This window comes from Procambarus clarkii, chromosome 23 (assembly GCF_040958095.1).
Source record: "Procambarus clarkii isolate CNS0578487 chromosome 23, FALCON_Pclarkii_2.0, whole genome shotgun sequence".
In the NCBI taxonomy this organism is placed as follows: Eukaryota; Metazoa; Arthropoda; class Malacostraca; order Decapoda; family Cambaridae; genus Procambarus; species Procambarus clarkii.
The window spans coordinates 33,771,629-33,792,288 of NC_091172.1; the positions used below are offsets into that span (position 1 = coordinate 33,771,629).

The 20,660-nt window shown below is 44.1% G+C and overlaps 1 protein-coding gene across 14 annotated transcripts in view; it reads right to left on the reverse strand.

The window, feature by feature from the left end:
- Dlg5 (Discs large 5) overlaps positions 1-20,660 on the reverse strand; it is a 365,892-nt gene that overhangs the window by 12,694 nt on the left and 332,538 nt on the right. For 12 of the 14 annotated variants that reach the window (XM_069330159.1, XM_069330157.1, XM_069330156.1 and 9 more), the window contains 9 exons: positions 17,157-17,287; positions 16,184-16,460; positions 14,200-16,013; positions 9,997-10,215; positions 9,586-9,718; positions 7,049-7,184; positions 6,561-6,861; positions 5,981-6,345; positions 5,454-5,676 (listed from right to left, as the gene is read on the reverse strand). In XM_069330159.1, the coding sequence (XP_069186260.1) occupies positions 5,454-5,676; positions 5,981-6,345; positions 6,561-6,861; positions 7,049-7,184; positions 9,586-9,718; positions 9,997-10,215; positions 14,200-16,013; positions 16,184-16,460; positions 17,157-17,287 (3,599 nt within the window). The remainder of the gene's footprint in view (positions 1-5,453; positions 5,677-5,980; positions 6,346-6,560; positions 6,862-7,048; positions 7,185-9,585; positions 9,719-9,996; positions 10,216-14,199; positions 16,014-16,183; positions 16,461-17,156; positions 17,288-20,660) is intronic. The other 2 variants (XM_069330162.1, XM_069330151.1) reach the window with 1 other exon arrangement.

The following is a 20,660-nucleotide window of genomic DNA, read 5'->3' on the forward strand; positions in this document are numbered from 1 at the left end:
GAGGGTGCCAGGGAGCCTCCGCGGGTCACCCAGAAACTAGCGTTTCATTACACTCATTGCTGGTTTTCTGTGGGGAACCCTGTCGGCTCCCTGGATAAATAAAAGAGGGACTTACCTGGGAGACAGCAGTACCGTGTGCCTCATGACGAAAACAGGACAACTGGCTGCAACCGATGGCCCAAGGCCACACAAGGCCACTGAGGGTCCAAAACGTTCACAAGATAACAGGTGACCAGGACCCTGTTCGATCTTTAAAACCCCTGTGCCCGAATATCAGCCCAAGACATATTACCAAAGACAGCAGCAAGAGCCGCAAACTTCCGAACATCATGGGCACGAGGGTAGACCGCAGGCTCGCTAGACCTGATAGCTCTGCGGACGACCTGGGAGATCCAAGTCTTGGAACAGGGAACGAGAGAAATCAGATCAACTCAAAGCACGTCCTTGGACACAAAACCCGAGGCACGCAGGTAATGTCATAAAGCCACAACCGGACACAAAGCATAATGCACCCCCGGCCTGACCAACCAAGCATCAATAAGCCATGGACCCCTTCTTGAGTTATCTTGAGATGATTTCGGGGTTTTTTAGTGTCCCCGCGGCCCGGTCCTCGACCAGGCCTCCACCCCCAGGAAGCAGCCCGTAACAGCTGACTAACACCCAGGTACCTATTTTACTGCTAGGTAACAGGGGCATAGGGTGAAAGAAACTTCTGCCCTCCAGAAGCCCGCTGTCTCATTCTTCAGCAAAAAAAATGGAGACAGCTGCAAATGAACAAAACGACCACCAGGGCCAAAAGAGCAGAAACCCCTGTGTTGGAGGAGAGCATGAAGCTCACCGACCCGACCCCCAGAGGCCAAGGCCAACAGAAACAAAGCATCCTGAAAACAATCTTAGACCAAAAGGGCCACAACAAACTGAGGAGAAAAGTGGAAAGAGGGCACCCGGTCCAATGACCAGGATGGCTCAGGCAGGGCATGAGCAGGCCGGAGGTGGAAAAAAGTACGAAAAGCTTATGGAACGGAGGCGAAGTGACATCCACTCCGAACGCAAGCTGGAGTGACTCTGCCAGTGCCGCATGATAAGAGGTGACAATATTCAGCACAAGATGTCGGTCCTGAAACAACCAAGAAAGAAAACACAAGACAACACGATCTGAAACAGAAGGCAACCTACGAAGAGAAAGGAAGTGGCGAAAAGAATGCCAAGAGACTTCATACTGTCACCTAGAAGAAGATCGCAGGTGGAACACCATGAAAGAAGCCACCTGATCATCATACAAGTGGTGAGTGATGATACATACACGTCAAAAATGTCAAATACAAAGATCAGAGAAGTAGATCAAACCAGCAAGGTACTTCCCTCGTTTCCCTTGGTACTTCCCTTGCACCGCTGCTTTTCCTTATTCTCATATCAGATATAGACAAAAATACAAGTCACAGCTTCGTATCATCCTTTGCAGATGACACAAAAATAAGTATGAAAATTACCTCGGCTGAAGACATTGAAAAACTTCAAGCTGATATTAATAAACTTTTCGACTGGACATCAGAAAATAACATGATGTTTAACAGTGATAAATTCCAGGTACTCAGGTACGGTAAAAATGAGGACCTTAAACATAATACAGGGTACAAAACACAATCAAATGTGTCCATAGTAGGAAAACACCATGTAAAGGATTTGGGAATAATGATATCTGACGACCTAACGTTTAGGGAGCATAACCATTGCGTCAGCCAGAAAAATGATAGGATGGATTTCGAGAACTTTCAAATCCAGGGATCCCATCACAATGGTTGTACTCTTCAAGTCACTTGTGTTGTCCCGTCTTGAGTACTGCTCAGTACTCACTTCCCCCTTCAGAGCAGGAGAGATTGCTGAAATAGAGGGAATACAGAGAACATATACGGCACGCACTAGACGTGAAAAAGCACCTAAATTATTGGGATTGTCTCAAAGCTCTCCAAATGTACTCACTAGAAAGAAGACGAGAGAGATATCAAATAATATACACCTGGAAGATACTGGAGGGCCAAGTACCAAATCTACACAGTAAAATAACAATGTACTGGAGTGAACGATATGGAAGAAAATGCAGAATAAAACCAGTGAAGAGCAGGGGTGCCATAGGCACAATCATAGATCACTGTATACACATCAGAGGTCCACGGTTGTTCAACACCCTCCCAGCGAGCATAAAAAATATTGCCAGAACAACCGCGGACATCTTCAAGAGGAAACTAGATTTATTCCTCCAAGGAGTGCCGAACCAACCGGGCTGTGGTGGGTATGTGGCCTGCGGGCCGCCCCAAGCAACAACCTAGTGGATCAAACTCTCACAAGTCAAGCCTGGCCCCACACCGGGCTTGGGGAGTAGAACAACTCCCAGAATCCCATCAACCAGGCAACAGGTTGCTCGGTTGGGGGGGTGCAAACGAGCGCCGCGTCGGTTTGATGACATTTTGTTTGTTGCATTGTTTATCTTGTGCCAGGTTCTGGCTCATGGTTCCCAGTAGAGTGAATGCCATGTGACTGAAACCCCAGACTAATATAGCAGATATCAGTCCGATAGCTCCAGGGAGCCGACAGAGCTCCCCACAGAAAGTACATGAATTCTTAACTAGAAAATTTGTTTTCTATAAATTTTATACCAAAATTTATAATGTTCTTGTTAATTTCTACAGTATTATACTCTGCCTGTCTCTCTCTAGAGGTGTACATGGCAGTTCCCTCCCTCCCTCCCTCCCTCTCTCTCTCTCTCTCTCCCCCCCCCCTCTCTCTCTCTCCCCCCCCTCTCTCTCTCTCTCTCTCTCTTCCCTCTCTCTCTCTCTCTCTTCCTTATCTTTCCCCCCCCTCTCTCTCTCTCTTCCTTATCTTCCCCCCCCCCTCTCTCTCTTCCTTATCTTTCCCCCCTCTCTGTCTCTCTCTTCCTTATCTTTCCCCCCTCTCTCTCTCTCTCTCTTCCCCCCCCCCTCTCTCTCTCTCTTCCCCCCCACTCTCTCTCTCTCTCTTCCCCCCCACTCTCGCTCTCTCTCTTCCCCCCCACTCTCGCTCTCTCTCTTCCCCCCCACTCTCGCTCTCTCTCTTCCCCCCCACTCTCTCTCTCTCTCTTCCCCCCACTCTCTCTCTCTCTCTTCCCCCCCACTCCCTCTCTCTCTCTTTCCCCCCACTCCCTCTCTCTCTCTTCCCCCCCACTCCCTCTCTCTCTCTTCCCCCCCACTCTCTCTCTCTCTCTTCCCCCCCACTCTCTCTCTCTCTCTTCCCCCCCACTCTCTCTCTCTCTCTTCCCCCCCACTCTCTCTCTCTCTCTTCCCCCCCACTCTCTCTCTCTCTCTTCCCCCCCACTCTCTCTCTCTCTCTTCCCCCCCACTCTCTCTCTCTTCCCCCCCACTCTCTCTCTCTCTCTTCCCCCCCACTCTCTCTCTCTCTCTTCCCCCCCACTCTCTCTCTCTCTCTTCCCCCCCACTCTCTCTCTCTCTCTTCCCCCCCACTCTCTCTCTCTCTCTTCCCCCCACTCTCTCTCTCTCTCTTCCCCCCCACTCTCTCTCTCTCTCTTCCCCCCCACTCTCTCTCTCTCTCTTCCCCCCCACTCTCTCTCTCTCTCTTCCCCCCCACTCTCTCTCTCTCTCTTCCCCCCCCACTCTCTCTCTCTCTCTTCCCCCCCACTCTCTCTCTCTCTCTTCCCCCCCACTCTCTCTCTCTCTCTTCCCCCCCACTCTCTCTCTCTTCCCCCCCACTCTCTCTCTCTCTCTCTCTCTTCCCCCCCACTCTCTCTCTCTCTCTCTCCCCCCCCCCCACTCTCTCTCTCTCTCTTCCCCCCCACTCTCTCTCTCTCTTCCCCCCCACTCTCTCTCTCTCTCTCTTCCCCCCCACTCTCTCTCTCTCTCTCTCTTCCCCCCCACTCTCTCTCTCTCTTCCCCCCACTCTCTCTCTCTCTCTTCCCCCCCACTCTCTCTCTCTCTCCCCCCCCACTCTCTCTCTTCCCCCCCACTCTCTCTCTTCCCCCCCACTCTCTCTCTTCCCCCCCACTCTCTCTCTTCCCCCCCACTCTCTCTCTTCCCCCCTCTCTCTCTCTTCCCCCCTCTCTCTCTCTTCCCCCCTCTCTCTCTCTTCCCCCTCTCTCTCTCTCCCTTCCCTTCCCTCCCTCTCTCTCTTTCTTCCATCTCTCTCTTCCCTCCCTCTCTCTCTCTCTCTCTCTTTCTTCCCTCCCTCCCTCTCTCTCTCCCCTTCCTCCCTCCCTCTCTCTCTCTTGCATCTCTCTCTTTCTCTCTCTCTCTCTTGCCCTCTTCCCTTCTCCCTATCCCTCTCTCTCTCTCAGGAAACGTTTCATCCATGTCAGCAGTCTGACAGTCTCTCTCTCTTTCTCTCTTGGCCCTCTCTCTCTCTCTCTCTCTCTCTCTCTCTCTCTCTCTCTCTCTCTCTCTCTTGCACCCCTTCTTCTCTTGTCGTCTCCCAATTTCTGTTGAGACAATCCTGCTTTCTAGTTCTTCCTCTCTGTACTGTTATAAATTTTGCTGTATCTTCATCATATATCTTAGTGCTTTCTCCTGATAATTACCTTTCAACATGCTAGGATTGCACCGAGCATCAAGTGTGGGTAAACTCGGACTCCTCAAGGATTTGAACCCGAGCTGTCATTTAAGCTTTACACACGCTTGACATACAGTGCGATACCAGCATGTTCACGATTTGATGAAATAACTGTGGTGAATATGCCACGAGTGTTGCTGGGTGCTTGGGATGTATGCAGGTCTTGGGACTTTCCATCACTTTTAGACAATTATTGGCCAAGTGGTTACAGAACTGACCTGCCAGTGTTATGGTACCCTGGTGGCCCAGGTTCGAATCCTTGAGAGGGTCATACAGTTTACAGGTAAACTGTACATACAAAAATATATGGAATACATAATTTTTATTAAAGCTTTATATTTAACTATGAAGCAGTGTTTGGCCAAGATGAGTCTCCTGTGATGGGCTCACTTTACTAAGTTATTTACATGGTTGGTATCATTACACTTCTCACCACTTGTGAATTTTCCATACAGTGTATTGTTTATCATTTGCTGTATTTAACCTCACATCTTGTGTTCCAGTAGAGCTTTGCTGGAGATTTCCATTAGTGTCCTTTTGTCATTATATAGTCATCATGCTGTGGTCACAATATGGTATTCTTACCAATAATGGCATCATGCATATAAATACATTACAAAAGAAAGAGGATTACAGGTACTTTGATTAACTCTATCAGTTTCAAGACTTTAGAAAATTTCAAGCAAAAATTCTTAATACTGTATCTTACAAAAATATTTTGTGTCCTTACACAAACATGAGAGTATCATTACGAGAACAAAACATGGTTCAGTTTGTTCAACGCTTACAAAGAATATTCATACAATGGCAATTGTATTTAATAGTTCTATGTTGACTTTAATGCTCCACAAGAAACTTACTTGTCTTTGCTGGGCACAGTTCCACACTGTCTTTTGTGTCCATCTTCATCCACAACCCAAGCACGCCACAGGCCCGGAACATTGTTGAACATAGTATTGTCTACATACAAGATGTCCTTCTTGCGAAATCTTAGGTCTGTAGAATCCCCCACATCCCCCAGTCGGTCAAATAAAGCACGGATGTAAAAACTGTCTCCAGGTTGGTCTTGAATTTCTTCATACCCTTAGGGATGGGGAGAACAAAATTAGCTTAAGATTATTAAGTAAACCTCAGTCAAAAGAAGCAAATGGTTGGAAAATGTTTACTTTTAAAATGTAGAAAAGGTGGTTTGTTTATAACAAGCAATCTCTAATATTTTTACATATAGCAGAATGACAAATATACCCACTTCAGGATCTTTTCATGCTAACACTAAAATTACCTTGATAACATAGTATGGCCACAAAAGTCAAATATATTGTTAATTTTATTTAAAATATAGAATTTTTGTATTTTCAACAGTGCACTGGATCTGAAATCAACTTACTTTGGTAATTGTACTGCACCAACATTTTAACATTGTCAGCAGGTTTGGCCAGTTCTGAAGCAGCTTGTTCTGCTGTTGCATGGCGGAGATCTACACCGTTGTATTCCAGGATGTGGTCGCCAGGTCGGAGTCCAGCTTTCGCAGCAGGAGAATCTGGGGGAACTGCATGGACAAAGATGCCCAGTGCATTCCCTCCAACCATCTGGATACCCAAGTTATGAGACTTGTTGAGCTCCAAATACACAACCCTTGGTTCACAACTAGTACTACCCATATTGCCTCCACTACTACAGCCTCCCGAGTTGCTTCCACCTCCACTGCTACCACCACCAATACTTCCTCCACCACCGCTGTTCTCGCTACGTCTGTAATATATGTTTTATAACTTATTGATTTTGCAGAGGGCTATATGAATTATTTGCTAAAAGCAAAGATTATGCTGAAAACTACGTTAACTGCATAATAATATAATCTCCGATTTATTTTTAAATATACACTCCAAAGAATCCAGAAAAAGTGCACTGCAATTTTTACGTTTTACAACTACTCTCAAAATTTAGGTGTAAACAATATACTGTACCTGGAAAATGTTTCTTGTCTCTTCAGAGTATTCATGATATGAGTGATTTCTGGACGAGTAAGAGTAGATCGTGCCGAGGGTGGCAAGGAATGATCAAGGGAATGCTCTAATGTTTCACGGAGGTCTAGAGGTCCTCTTAAAGTAGAGGTAGTAGAGGGAGATAGGTCATCATCATCAACAGGGTGAGACGTTTCATGTTGAGTTGGTTTAGGTGAGTTGCGTGGGGTTGGAGTCCCTGACCGGGACCCCTCCAGACTGCCTCCATTGCTGCTGCCTTCCCAACCCTCAGCTTCATGGTACTCTGTTGAAAAAATAAAAACATAAGTACAGTATAATTAAATGTATAATATTCTTTCCATAATTTTTCAAGAATCTGTTGTGTACTGTATTCAGCTAAAGAAATGCTACACAAATGCACAAAACATTATAATCCTAAAACAGTTAATTAAGATCCAAAACTAAGCTGCTGCTTTTTATACTGTACTTACTGTCAGGGTTGTATTGAACCCGCATGAAGACAGACGTGCCACACTGGGAGAGCACTGTTGAGGCCGACTGTTTGTTGGCAGACCTCATGTTGATACCGCATACTTCCAGTAGCTGATCTCCAATACAAAGACCAGCCTGTTCAAATGAACTTTCTAATCTTAATAAACTTTCTTGTAAATATTTTATACACTGCAATTTATAAAAAAAATATTTCTAAGACTCAATATTCCAGATTGATCTTTTAAATTGTCAGCTTTAACATCTATCTTTGTTATCTACCAATATCTTGGATACCCTGTTCTGTTTCGGTGTTTCCCTGACCTTGAGTGCATGGATAATCTTTCCGATACATTTCACATGCCTTCGTGGCTCACAGAATTGAAAGTACTGTATACCTGAATATTTGTCAAGAAATTTAATTTTTTTTTTAAAAGATCAATGGCATGTAATAAAATGAATTCCAGAGACAAGATACTGTATACGAGTAACAAGGAAAGATTAATGACTCTGGACATATCCATATTGGAAGACAAAACCCTACCTGATAATGATTCTGAGAATAAACATTTCCATGGCCTGGTCTCAGACCAGGCCTCCTGGTTGCTGGTCTGATCAACCCAGGCTGTTCGATGCAGCTGCTTGTAGCCTGATGTATGAATCACAGCCTGGTTGATATCCTTTGAAGGTACCTGTTGAGATCTCTTTAATACCATGAGGGGTTGGCCAGTTATGCCCCGTATATGTAGGGGAAGAGTGCTGAAAAGTTTTGGGCTTTGATGTTGATAGAGTTCTCTCCCTCAGAATGCCTATTGCACCTCTGCTTTTCAGTGAGACTATATTGCACATTCTGCCATGCCTTACGGTCTCATGTGGTGTTATTTCTGTTTGCAGATTTGAAGCCAGTCCTTCTAATATTTTCCAAGTGTAAACTATTATGTATCTCTCCTGCTTGCACTAGGGAATACATACAGTGGCGCCTCGATTAATGAATTTAATCAATTTCGGCACCGAGCTCATCGTGTGGAAAACTTGTCTTGTGAAACAACAACAAAACTGTCGTCGGAGGTGTTCGAGAACCAGCGGGAACACTCGTTAATCGAGGAAAGCTCGTCAGTCAAGACATATTTTCTGCGAGTGGCTCGCTCGTTACTCGAAATGCTCGTAACTGGAGTATCTCGTCATTCAAGGTTCCACTGTATTTAGCATTTTCAGGGAGGTTCAAATAATTTAGATGTTTTACCAAGTTGATTCTAGTGCTAAAAGATAATTGCACACTCTCCAGGTCAGCAATTTCTCCAGCTATGAATGAGAATGTTAGTGTACAACATTATTCTACTAGAGCACTAGTGTCTTAAAAAGTATCTTCATAGATGTGGTATCTCTACTTTGGACGGTTCATGTTTTCCAACCAGTCATTATTCTTGCAGTTATGACAGCAACTTTGTTGTGTTCTTAAAAAAAAAATGGCTTCTGTTATGATTACTCCTATGTCTTATACATTGCTTTTTCTTTCAATAATGCAGTTTGACTGTTTTATATATGGCTTTTTGCTTTGATATTTTCATTTTTTCCATAGTGCATTAATTGGAACTAATCCTCATTAAATATCATGTTATTTTCTGTGGCCCATTGAAAGACCTTGATTAACATCGGATTTGAGATTTGCTGTCCTCTACGATGTCTACTCATGAAAATTCTAGTGTCATCTGCAGAGGATCATACGATACTGTAGTTTGTATCCTTGTCTGTGTCTGATATGAGGATGAGGAAACTACCAAAGTAAGAACGGTACCTTGGCAGACTAAGCTTTTCAAAGTGGATGATTCAGATGTTCAACAGTGTGTAGTAGTGTTGACTATTGCACTCTGGGTTCTGTTTATTAGGAAGTTAAAGATCCTTTTCCGTACTTTGCCAGTAATTCCTTTTTGCACATTTTGTGAGCAATGGTCACACTTTTTGAAAGCTTTTGTTTCAAGTCTTCCATGGCATCTAAGGCCATGTCATAGAGGTTTAGCAATTGTGTGAGGCAGGAGCTCCCTGTTCTGAACCCATTTTGCACAGGGCTATGTAAGCACTGTGATTCCATGTGTTTTACGATCTTGCTTTTTAGCCCTCTTTCAAAAATTTTTATGATATGTGATGAAACCATTACATAAACATTATGTTTATATAAAAACACAAATGGTATAAAATTGACAAAACAATTTACAAACAATATAAAGACAATAAAAAATTACTTTTTGATATTAATTTTGTGCAGTATTGTGTAAAATTGGAAAAAAGGAGAAAAACATATTGTAAGGAAGACAAGCGACACTTCTACAATGGCAGTAGGAAAATGTACTTTAATATTGAAACTACCAGTTATAGGAAAGCTTAAATAGAAGCTCAATAAGTGAGATATCAGCACACATTCTTTTAATATTACTGTATAGTCAAAATGGTATTACTGATGTGAAAATCTTTTATACTTAAAATACTAAATAATCCACCACACTATCATTGTACTGTAACAGTTATGACTTGTAAGTCCTACCTGTGATGCCAAAGAGTTGACAGTGACAGAAGAAACAAACACGCCTCCATTTTCTAGACAACGAATCTGAATTCCCAGTTTTTCTGAAGACTTCTCAATTGATATATTTCTTACATCTCCTGGGTTTGGTCTACTAAAATAAAATATTTGTTATCAGATAATGGACAAAAATTGTAAAGACTAAAATGCAAATTAAGGATTTAATTTTCTTTCTCCAAATGATTTATCCTCTTCATGAAACTAAATACTTTTAATACTTTTAACCACTATCAAACTATAAAACAAAACATGTTCCACAGACATAGATATTTAAAAGAATATTATCAGTCCATATTTGCATAAAAATGATAAATTACAGGTATTACAGATGCAATTTTTTAGTTTATTGTACAGGGAATATATTAAACATACTTTCTCTGCCAGAGACATTCTTGATAGTGTGGACTGTGCACTGTGTGGGGGATCTGGGTGGCATGTTGGGGCACTCTGCTTGCTATTACACCACCACCACCACCAACTATCTCAACCGAGTAGCTGGTCGGCATGGGGGAGCCTCGCTCTGATGTCCTTTCTACACTACTGCTCTTACCTCCACTGCTTTTACTAGCTACACTCGCATTACTTGGTATTCTGAAAGTAGCAAAATATAAAAATCAAATACAAGAATAATCTAAATTTGGATTTAATTTGGCAAAATTCTGTATATAAAACCACCGTTGAATGTAATGAAACAACATTTTCTGAGTGAGCTCCAAAGGCTCCCTGGAGCTATCGAGCTGATATTAGCTATATTAATCTGGGGCTTCAGTCACATGGAGTTCTGCCGACAGGGAACTACGAGCCAGAATCTGGTTACCTCAGAAAGGCGCAGGGAGCAAAGGCCTATGAAAACTCCCCCGTTTGGGAATATATTCATGTCTGCCATCAACCGGGGATGGGCACACAGAACGGTAGGTGCCCCAAAACAGACCCCAACTGGTAGAAAATTGCAACCCGAGACCAAAACAGAGGCTAAAAACTCCCCCCCTCCCCCTCCAAGAAAAACAAGGAAACAAGCAAACCATAATTAACCAGACATGCTGCTCGTTTACAATGCCCCCCCCCCTTCACCCCAACCTGAGCCAGCCATCTGTCTTTAGTTTGGAGACAGACAGTTTTGAGTAAACGGAAACAAAAACCACCGACCGGAGGGTGGGAGGGGTGCCACGGAGGCTCCGGGACTCGCCCAAAGAATGGTGTTTCATTATATTCAATGTTTTTTTGTGGGAGCCAGCGCTGACCCAAGGCGACACAAGACCACTGAGGGCATGGCACAATAACGAGATAACGGGCAGCCAGGACCCCTGTTAGACCTCCAAAACCTATGTGCTTGAATGTCAGCCTAAGACATGTTCCCAAACACAGCAGCAAGAGCTGTGAACTTCTGAACATCGTGGGCACCAGGGTAGACCGCAGGCAGACTGGCTAGACCGATTAACCCTGCGGACCGATTAACCCTGTGTTCAGTCCCACCCTGGGGGTGGGGTGGGGGGAAAAACGACGACTGAACACACACAAACTCGTACAGGGAAGGCGGATATGAAAACCCTGCCCCAAGGCCACCAAAGCCCAGGTAGGAACAAATGGGCCCCAAGTGCCCCGGGCTGCCCCCCCCCCCCAGCCCCAAATCCAGGCTTCCGGGGCAGAGTCATCCTCCACCCTTGAAGAAAAGACAGAGTCCAGGGGAAAGGCAGCAAGGAAGGAGGCCTGCTGGTAAGACCCAGAAGCCTCGGAGGAAGGAGCAGGCTCAAAGGCCTCCGTCCCCTAATCGAATAGGGTAGCCCCCCCAGCTGGTGCCTTTATTGCATTGGTGAGTAATACATAATAACACAAATAATAAGGAGTAAGTAAGTTATTATGCTCTATTTTGTTATATATCATATAAATATATTGCCCAATATTATCATCAGTTACTTTCAACAATGTCCAAAAAATATTTTTTTTAGATTTTTTTTTTTAGGTTTTAAGGTTTTCCTTCTTTGTTTATTATTTCAATTTGTTGTAACTTTACACCCTGGGGAATGCATACCCCTACCTAACTATGTGAACACAATTAAATTGGTCAACAAATAAATCAGTCACAACTCTCAGAACTTGGGACTTTGAATTGTTTTGGGCTGATTTTTTCACAGATTTCAAACTCTATTGTCCCCTTGTTTCTTTAAGTTGTTTTAATGATTAAGGACCAGATTAGGGCATTTTACTTATATTAAGTATACCCTAAATATATCCCCTAAATCATTATAATTATTCCAATATTTTGTTTTTTGGGGGGTTTTTCTCCTGACTTCATTTCAACACACAGTGACCTACAACCTTTCACATACTTGAGTATGAATGCCACACAATGTTTATCACAACATACAAGTAAATTCATGAATTAGAAATGTCTTATTCATTGTTGATAACTTCAACTTATATTATATCTATAACTAGAATTTCAACTTACTTCAGTATCCAAAAATCTTGTTTCTGACCGATTCTCACAGCTGTCTGTTCTACAATCCCTATAGAATTGATTTTTCATAAACTCTAAACGTTTGGAGTTATAAATTTTTGTTGTCTAAATTTGCACATATTTCAAATGCCATATTGACAATTATTTTTTACAGTAAACTATACTGAAAACCTATACAGTATTCTAAATATATGAAAATGAAGATCATATGCTATTCTGAGAGCTTAATAACACCAAATGAACAGTTGGTGATATTTTATATTTTTTGCAGCCGATTTCAAAATCTGAAGTTTTCAATATTCAATTTTATAATTATTTTATATTTTCTTGTTTTTCAAGTTACACTGGTATCATTTAGACAAAGTTGGAGCATTTGCCTAGTAGATTATGCACAAAACATTTGAAAGAGTTCCAGAAAATTTAAAAACTGATCTCAATGTCACACATCACATGACTTTTGCGCAGTTTAAGGGTTAATATCTCACGAGGAAGAATAGGTAAATCGGATGATGAGCAGAGAACAAGTCTCGCATGACTCCGGGTCAAAGGTGTCGTCGACCCAACAAGCAGCATGACTGAGGCAAAACAGACGACTATCACTCTGAGAATACACCCACAGAAGAGAACCCTAAGCGCATGCAGCCCAAAGTACTGCTTATTCCTGGCCAATGCCCCTACACACCGCAGGTACAACCACAAGAGTAAAACCCTGACAGGAAAATGAGGCCAGGAGGAGACGTCAGCACCAGCGGGCTTCAGTCTACAAACTGATGAGCAGGTGGCCAGCTTGGATACGGGGGAAGGAGGGGAAGAGACGTCGGCTCGAACTGGGCAGCGCGTCAGTTTGATGACGATTTGCTTGATCGTCATTGATATATTTTTCTTGGGGGGAGTTCTTGGGCTTTAGTCAGTCTTGGGTTGCAATTTTCTACCAATTGGGGTCTGTTTTGGGGCGCTTAACTTTCTGGGTGCCTAACCCAGGTCGAAAACAGACATGAATATACAGTACTGTACTCTCAAAGAGTAGAGTTTCCATAGGCCATTGCTCCCTGCACTTTTCTGAGGGAGCCAGGTTCTGGCTCGTGATTCCCGGTAGGCAGAACTCCATGTGACTGAAGCCCCAGAATAATATAGCTAATATCAGTCTGATAGCTCCAGGGAGCCAACGGGGCTCCCCACAGAAAATCTGCTGCAGTTCTATGAAAGAATTAGAGTATTGAAGTTATTAGAGAAAGAAATGAAAGTGCATATAGAAAATACAGTACAGCAATTGGATTGTTGAAAAAGAGTCTGGCATTTTCACACAAAGGATTATTTAAAACAAAAAGTATAAAAGGAACTAGAGAGATTAAAAAGATAGTGTCAGCATGGGAACAAAGTCAATAGTGTAGTCAAACAAGGCTTAGAACTGGCCACAAATATGTTATGTACTCAACATATATATCAAGTGATTTGTACAGTACTGATATATATATACTGTATATGGGGTGGGGCAGATGAATTGTGGTTGGTGTGGGCAACAAGTAGTCTGGGGGGATGCTATGGAGCTATATTGCTAAATTCAACATTTACTAGTATAAACATACAGTACTTTTTGGTTTACACTTGTGTACAATATTTAAGGGTTCAAGATATTTCTTGTAGCTTTGCTATTTTTGTTAATTTTTTTCACTCAAGGTTTCTTTTCAATATCTCAAGAATTATTAATTTTTTTTTTTTTACAAATTTTTGAGACAATGCATGAAATGCTTGTGGGAGAATATGGAAATCTCAAAACACATGAAACCAGGGATACCTAGCTACTGTAGATAAAGGTAGCCGGTATAAGTACACTTGTGGATGGTTGGAATAAACTCCAGGAGGTTGTGCGCGGTATAATTACTGGGAGTTTTAAAACTATAGTATATGACAAAATATACAAAGAAGACAAGAAGCCACAAGCACAAAACTCTACCTTAAATACAAACACAGTCGGTAATAACACATACAAAAATAGAATAAAAAATTGAGATTTATAGTTTCCTAGTACTGTACTATTAAAATTTTTAGGTGTACAGGCAAATGGTATCTTGAAAATATAATGCAGATGTCAAAAATGAACATAATCTCAAACTTGCCTAATACGCTCATCTTCCTTGCGAGGCATGGTACCCACAGAGCGCTGATAACTATGGTAAGGTGGCGGGCAGGAATGGTGAGGTAGTGGTGGTGGTTCATCTGATGCCGAGCGATAAGGATGAAGATGAACAGTACGTGGTTTATAATGTCCTGGAAGCTCAAAGGACGGTGATGGTGAGTGGTACAAAGCTCCACTGCCAACTGTTCCAATCATCCCAATGGAAGTAGGCGATGATGCTTGTCGACTTTCATAATAGGCTCGTACATCTCTATCACGATCTGAACCCGGGAAATGAATAATACTGTCTCCACTTCTAGATGATGGAAGAAAATTTGAAGGGCTTATTGGGAACGAATGTGGAGATGAATAACGTGGAGATACCGAGACTGCAGAAGAAACAATCATGCTGTGTGGATATGAGTGTGTGTGTGTTGAGAAATGGGAGAGTGACGATGGAGAAAAAGGTGGGGGCGATCTAAGGGCTGGGGTGGGTGGGGAATAGAGGCCTGCATGGGGATGATGGATGCGAGAATATGAAGGCGTTCGGTCTCCGCCATGATGAAGAGGAGATGGTCTTGACCCATAACTAGAGAGTCCAGTTAAAGACTGAGGTGCATTAGGATCAATAGGGCTTATATTACTCTCACTGTCACTCTGAGGACTTTTTATTATAGTCTTCTTCACATAATACTCTAGCTCTTCCTTTCCGACATTTCCCGATCTTACAGAGAAGTCTAAGGAGGTATCAGAGGGAGTGAAAGAGCTCAAACGATCTCCTCTGTCTCTTTCCGAGTCTTCACTCTTTCTATCTACTGATGGATTTCGGGGTCCACCACTGGAGTATAACTCCTGACTTGGATAAACATTACTAGAAGACTGTGGACTGGCATAAACTTGACTTGCACTACTATAAGAACAAGTTTTTCCACCACCATCATGACTTTGATATATAGAAAATTGTTGACTGTGTGGGCTCGAACTTGATCTGGAGCTCTTATGCTTTTCATGATGATATGACTCATAAGGTTTCTCCTCATGTGAATATGGAGAAGCGTTTGGAGATGGTAAAAAAACCGAAAACGGTGGTCTCTCTTTTCTACGTTGTGTGTACATAACGTTGCCAGAGTTTGCATCCCAAGTACTGATACCTCCCCCTCTGTACTTTGGCCATGTTCCTCCTGACTTCTCCTTGTCACGCTTTTTGCTTCTCTTAGTTGTACTTGTGCCACCATTACTCCCACTTTTATGATGATAAGAGTTATTTACTGAATCTAACTGAGCTATTGCACTTTCTGCTTCATGGTCAAGCACAGAAATGACATGCTTCTTCTTTTCATCTTTGTCTCGACTCTCACTGCGACCATCTCCACGTTCTTTGCTGTGTCGTCTAGGTCTCACCATATTTTTGAAGAGGTCTAAAGGTCCTGTGCCAGAACCTTTTTCACCAGTAGCTTTGGTAACATTGTACACCACCTTCTCACTACTTCCATATCTTTTACCACTGCAGTCCTCATTATGTGATCCACCTGATCCTGGGATGAGTTTCTTCACAAGCTCTCGGCTTCCTGATCGGCCTGGACTAATCCCAGAATCTTTAGCAGGTGAAGTAGGTGAAGAATAAGGTCTTGATGAAGAAGTTGACTTGTCATCTTCAGTGATATTGTGACCACTGGAGGAAGAGCTGAGTGGTGCCGAAAGAGATGAAGAACCATGAGACTTTAGCGTAGTAAGCTGCACAACTTCCCCTGCTGAATCTAGCAAACATTGTGCTTCTTCACAACTACCCATATTATCAACAGGCTTGCCATTTATCTGATGAAAAAAAATTGTATTAATAACTAGGATTAATTTACAATGTAAATACAGTATTAACAAATGCAATTTTAGATTTAATTCAATAAACAGCCATAATATTTAGTCAAATGTAATATATTATTACTGAAAGATTTGAGGAATAAGTATAAGAAGTACATGAAGCTTACATTAAGCACCCTATCCCCAACAGCCAAATTGCCCTCTCTGGCTGCGGGACTTCCTGGAAGAATATTTGCAATGTAAACCCCAGTGTGAAGAGTCAGTCCATGATGTGAGGTATGTGGACAGTGAAGGTGCACGGTGTGGAGACTACGGCCTCCACTCCGCCTCCGTCTCACAGTCATCTCGACCCATCCACCACCACTAGCCACAGTTGCATATACGCTGCTACGGTCTACTCCTAGGCATTCTTTACCATTTAATCTAACTATTTGGTCATGTACCCTGAAAAAATATAAATAAAGAATAATTTTTATCAAAGCGAAAACCTTCAAATTCAAATTAAAAAAAGGCTTTGGCTATTCAGGTAACCTCTCTCAATTAAAATATAAAGGAGCACTATTGTTATCAGTACAAAATATAATAAAACAAGAAAAGTTAATAAGTTTAACATACATATTTAAATACTGTACAAGGTACCTATACTTCTAAATACCTAAGCCGTGTTTTACAGTCCTACCTCTATTTAATTGTTATGGGCTGTTGAATGAGCGAATGTTGACTTTTATAAATAGGGTATATTGAAGTTTGGTGGCAAATTGATTATTTTATACCTAACATGAAACAGATTTATTTAAAATATAATATAGCATAAGAGATGGGTTATGCCTTTTATTACAATTAGCAATATTTTGGTGTTAATATTAATTAACTAATAATTAAGCTTAATAATAGAAGCTAAGCAAAGATGTTCCAGAACATAAGAACAGCTGTGAATACATGCTCTTAAATATGATGATTAAAAAGATATAATAATAAAACATGTGAAAATTTAGTGAACCATCCTGATATATTTATAAATAATCATTGTGATTGATATAGCCCAGCCCTCATGCTAAACAAGCTTTATAAATTTTCACATAATAGATAATTATAATTATTATAAATGAACTGAACACAGACAGAAAAATACTATCATACCTGAGTTTCCCTTCGAAAGGGCCATCTTTGGCAATGCTTGTCACATAAATTGCTCCATCACTGCCCCCATAATGTGGGTCATCCCGGCCTCCAGCCACAACGAAGCCAACATCTGATTCTGACACTACCCCCTGAAAAAACCAGCGTAGAATGTAATGAAACAGCCATTTTCTGGGTGAGACCCAGAGGCTCCACGGAGCTAACCGGGCTGATATGAATGTATTAGACCCTGGCATCAGTCAATGCGCATGGAGTTCTAGGCCTACTGGGGACAATGAGCCAGAACCTGGCCTCCCTCAGAGAAGCATGAGCAGCAAAGGCCTATAGAAACCCCCGTGTGGTTGCAAGCATTCTATGTCTGCCATCGACCGGGTCAGGCTCCCAGAAAGCTAAGCGTCCCAAAACAAACCCCTATTCTGGTTAAAATATTGCTACCAAAAGCCGAACTAGTGGACAGAACTCCCTCAAGTGAAAACGAGCAAACGAATATGACGTCAACACGTCACTGCGCCGCGGTCAGTGCACGAACCCTAGGAAGGAGAAGGAGCCCCAGACGGGAAGGAGCACACGCCAGTTCAGAGGCTGGATGTCAAAACATGCAAAAAACTGCCAACCAGAGGGAGGGAGGGATGCCTGGGAGCCTCCGGGTCTCACCCAGAAAACCCATTTCATTACAGTCAACTGCTGGTTTTCTGGGAGAAGCCCCTTCAGTTCCCCAGAGCTACTTATCTAAAGACAAAACAAGAGTGACTTAACCGGGAGGCGGTCAGCCCTCGCTCCTCAAAGTGAAATCATGACAACTGGCTGCAACCGCCGACCCAATGCGACACAGACCCGACTAGGCCCAGGAACGTTGACAATGTAGCGAGAAGCCAGGAACCTGTTCGACCTCCAAAAACCCCATGCCCGAATATCAGCCCAAAACATGTTACCAGAAAAAATGTTGCCAGTGCAGTAAACTTACGAATGTTGTGGGCACAAGGATAGACCACAGGCTGACTGGACCGAATAACCCTGCGAACGACCTGGAAGACCTGATCCCTGGAACAGGGAAGAAGGGGGAAACCAGGTCAACCCAAAGTTTGTCCCCAGTCACCGAGGCTGTGGCGCACAGGTAACGATGGAGAGCCGTAACTGGACACAACACATGATGCACCCCCGGCCTAACCAACCAAGCATCAACAACCCAAGGACCCCTCCAGAAAGCAACAGTCTCATTCTTCGCCAGAAAAGAAGGAGACGGCTGCAAATGAAGGAGGAGAGGAGAGCATGAAGCTTCCTGACCCGACCTTGAGAGGCCACTGCCAATAAGAAAAAGAGCCTTAGCCAAACAATCCTGAACCGAAGGGGCCACCACAAACCGAGGAGAAGAGAGAAAGGAGAGCACCTGGTCCAATGAATAGGATGGCTCAGGTGGAGCATGAGCAGGCCAGAGGTGAAACAACGCATGAAACCGCTTGCAGAATGGCACAGAAGTAACATCAATGCCGAACACAAGCTGCAGCGGCTCCGCCAGCAGATACTGCACCACCGCAGACTCTGCAAACAGCAAGGGACAAAAAGGCAAAGACAACCTAACAGCCAGGGGCCCAAGTGGATTTCACAGAGGAAGCAAGCACCACCTACCGACACGCAAGACGGGAAGCAAAAAACAGCGACACTGCATCCCGCAGGATTGATGCAAGCAGCTTCAAAAGAGCTGACGATTACATGCACCTCCAAGACCAATGCACCCGACCTATGACCGGCCCCAAGCACCTCCACTTCCTCCTCAAGCCAGTCCGAGGACAACTCGAGAAGAGAAAAGAACCACAAGACCGAAGATCCTGAGCGTGCAAGTCCTCAGCAACAAGCGCTGCCGAGAGGGAGGGAATCTGCACGTGAAGCTGCACAATGCCGACATCCCGAGGAATGGCAGGGGCGAACAAGCACGCTTTGAGGTACTCAAAGTCACCCGCAGGAAAACCCGGACCACCGTATGAGCCTCACACCACTCAACACATGGGACCGGCAGAATGAATGCCACGACTCCAATGAGAAGTAAGGGCAGTCTACAAGCCAGGACGACTCCGGAACCTCATAACGAACCCGGTAAGGACAAGAAGACCCAAATGCGAAAGAAGCAGGATCCATTATAAAGGCGTAATCCTGGTGTGCAGGCGGTAAGCCGTGATGATTTCCAGCACCACATGAGGCTGAATGCAGGAGGCCGAAAACCTACGGAAAGATGGGACCGAAGAACCCAAGGGAGCATGGAACCAAACCCCTGGAGGGGTAGATGCCAAATCCAACTCATACAAGGAGGGAGGAACAGAAAACCCCACTCCTTGCAACAACAAGCCTGCTCGGAGGGGTAGAAAAACCTAAGCGGGGTCCAACGGGCCCCCAAGGCCTTCAAGTCAATCCCGCCCCGGGAATCTCCTCGTGAGGACCCGGGACCGAGCCATCCTCCAAACCCCCTACCTCTAAAGAAAAGGCAGGAGCAGCCGAGAAAGCAGGAACGAAGGGGACCCACTGGTCAGACTAAGCAGCTCCGGTTGGAGGAACATACTTGAATGCCTCCGGCGCCACACAGGAAGGGGCATCCCTCGAAACCCCTCAAGTCTCAGCATCAACTAAACCCTGCCCCAAATTTGAAACCCTCAGTCGCTTCGGAGCCGGAAGCAGGGGGGGGGGGGGAAAGAGAAAGAGGACCAGGACGGATAGCAGAAGGGGAAGGGGGAAGGACAAGGGGGCATGGAGTGAACCACAGTCAAAGCGACTAATACCCCCAAGTCCGGGTCAATATATCCAAAATGGAGAAGTCTCGGGGCATCCGGGGTAGCAACCTAAAACGAGCATGCAATGTCAAAGCTGCCTGCACTCGAATATCAAGCTCAGTAGCCTGGGTGAACTGGAGAACATGCAAGCAACACCACTCAAGACTCTGGGTCGAAGGTGTCACCGACCCAATAGGCAAGATGACGGAAACACAACTGGTGATTGTCACCCTGAGACAAGGGGACACAGCAACCTTCAAACTCACACGAAGCGAGAGGAGGACCCAAGGGGTCGCATCCATCGGACCAAAGAGCCCCCGCGGGGTTTCTCAGGGCCCTTAGTCGCGTATCTCGTTATGGGAAGCCCAGGCAGGGTACTGGTAACCAGTGCCCAAGATTACCAAGCAAACTGCTAAACCTGAACCCCCAGGATGTGTACACTCACGGGGGGCCTAGTGGAGGACAACAGAGATATAATAGTGTGACCAAAACCAAGGGGCAGACCCCCCCCACCAGGCAGGAAAACAAAAACAAAAGAAAAACTCCGCCAGAAGACAACGTGCCCAGGCGGAACACAGCCAGCCGCTATGATAGGTGACAACTAGCTGCACAGTACCCTGTGCCCCAACGAAACTACCCCTACCCGGAGGCAAACAATGGTGCATGAAACACCATAGCCGACTCCAAGGGCGGTCAATCACCGAGCAGCAAAAGACCTTGCAGAGGTAGACCCCCAAGGGAAGTA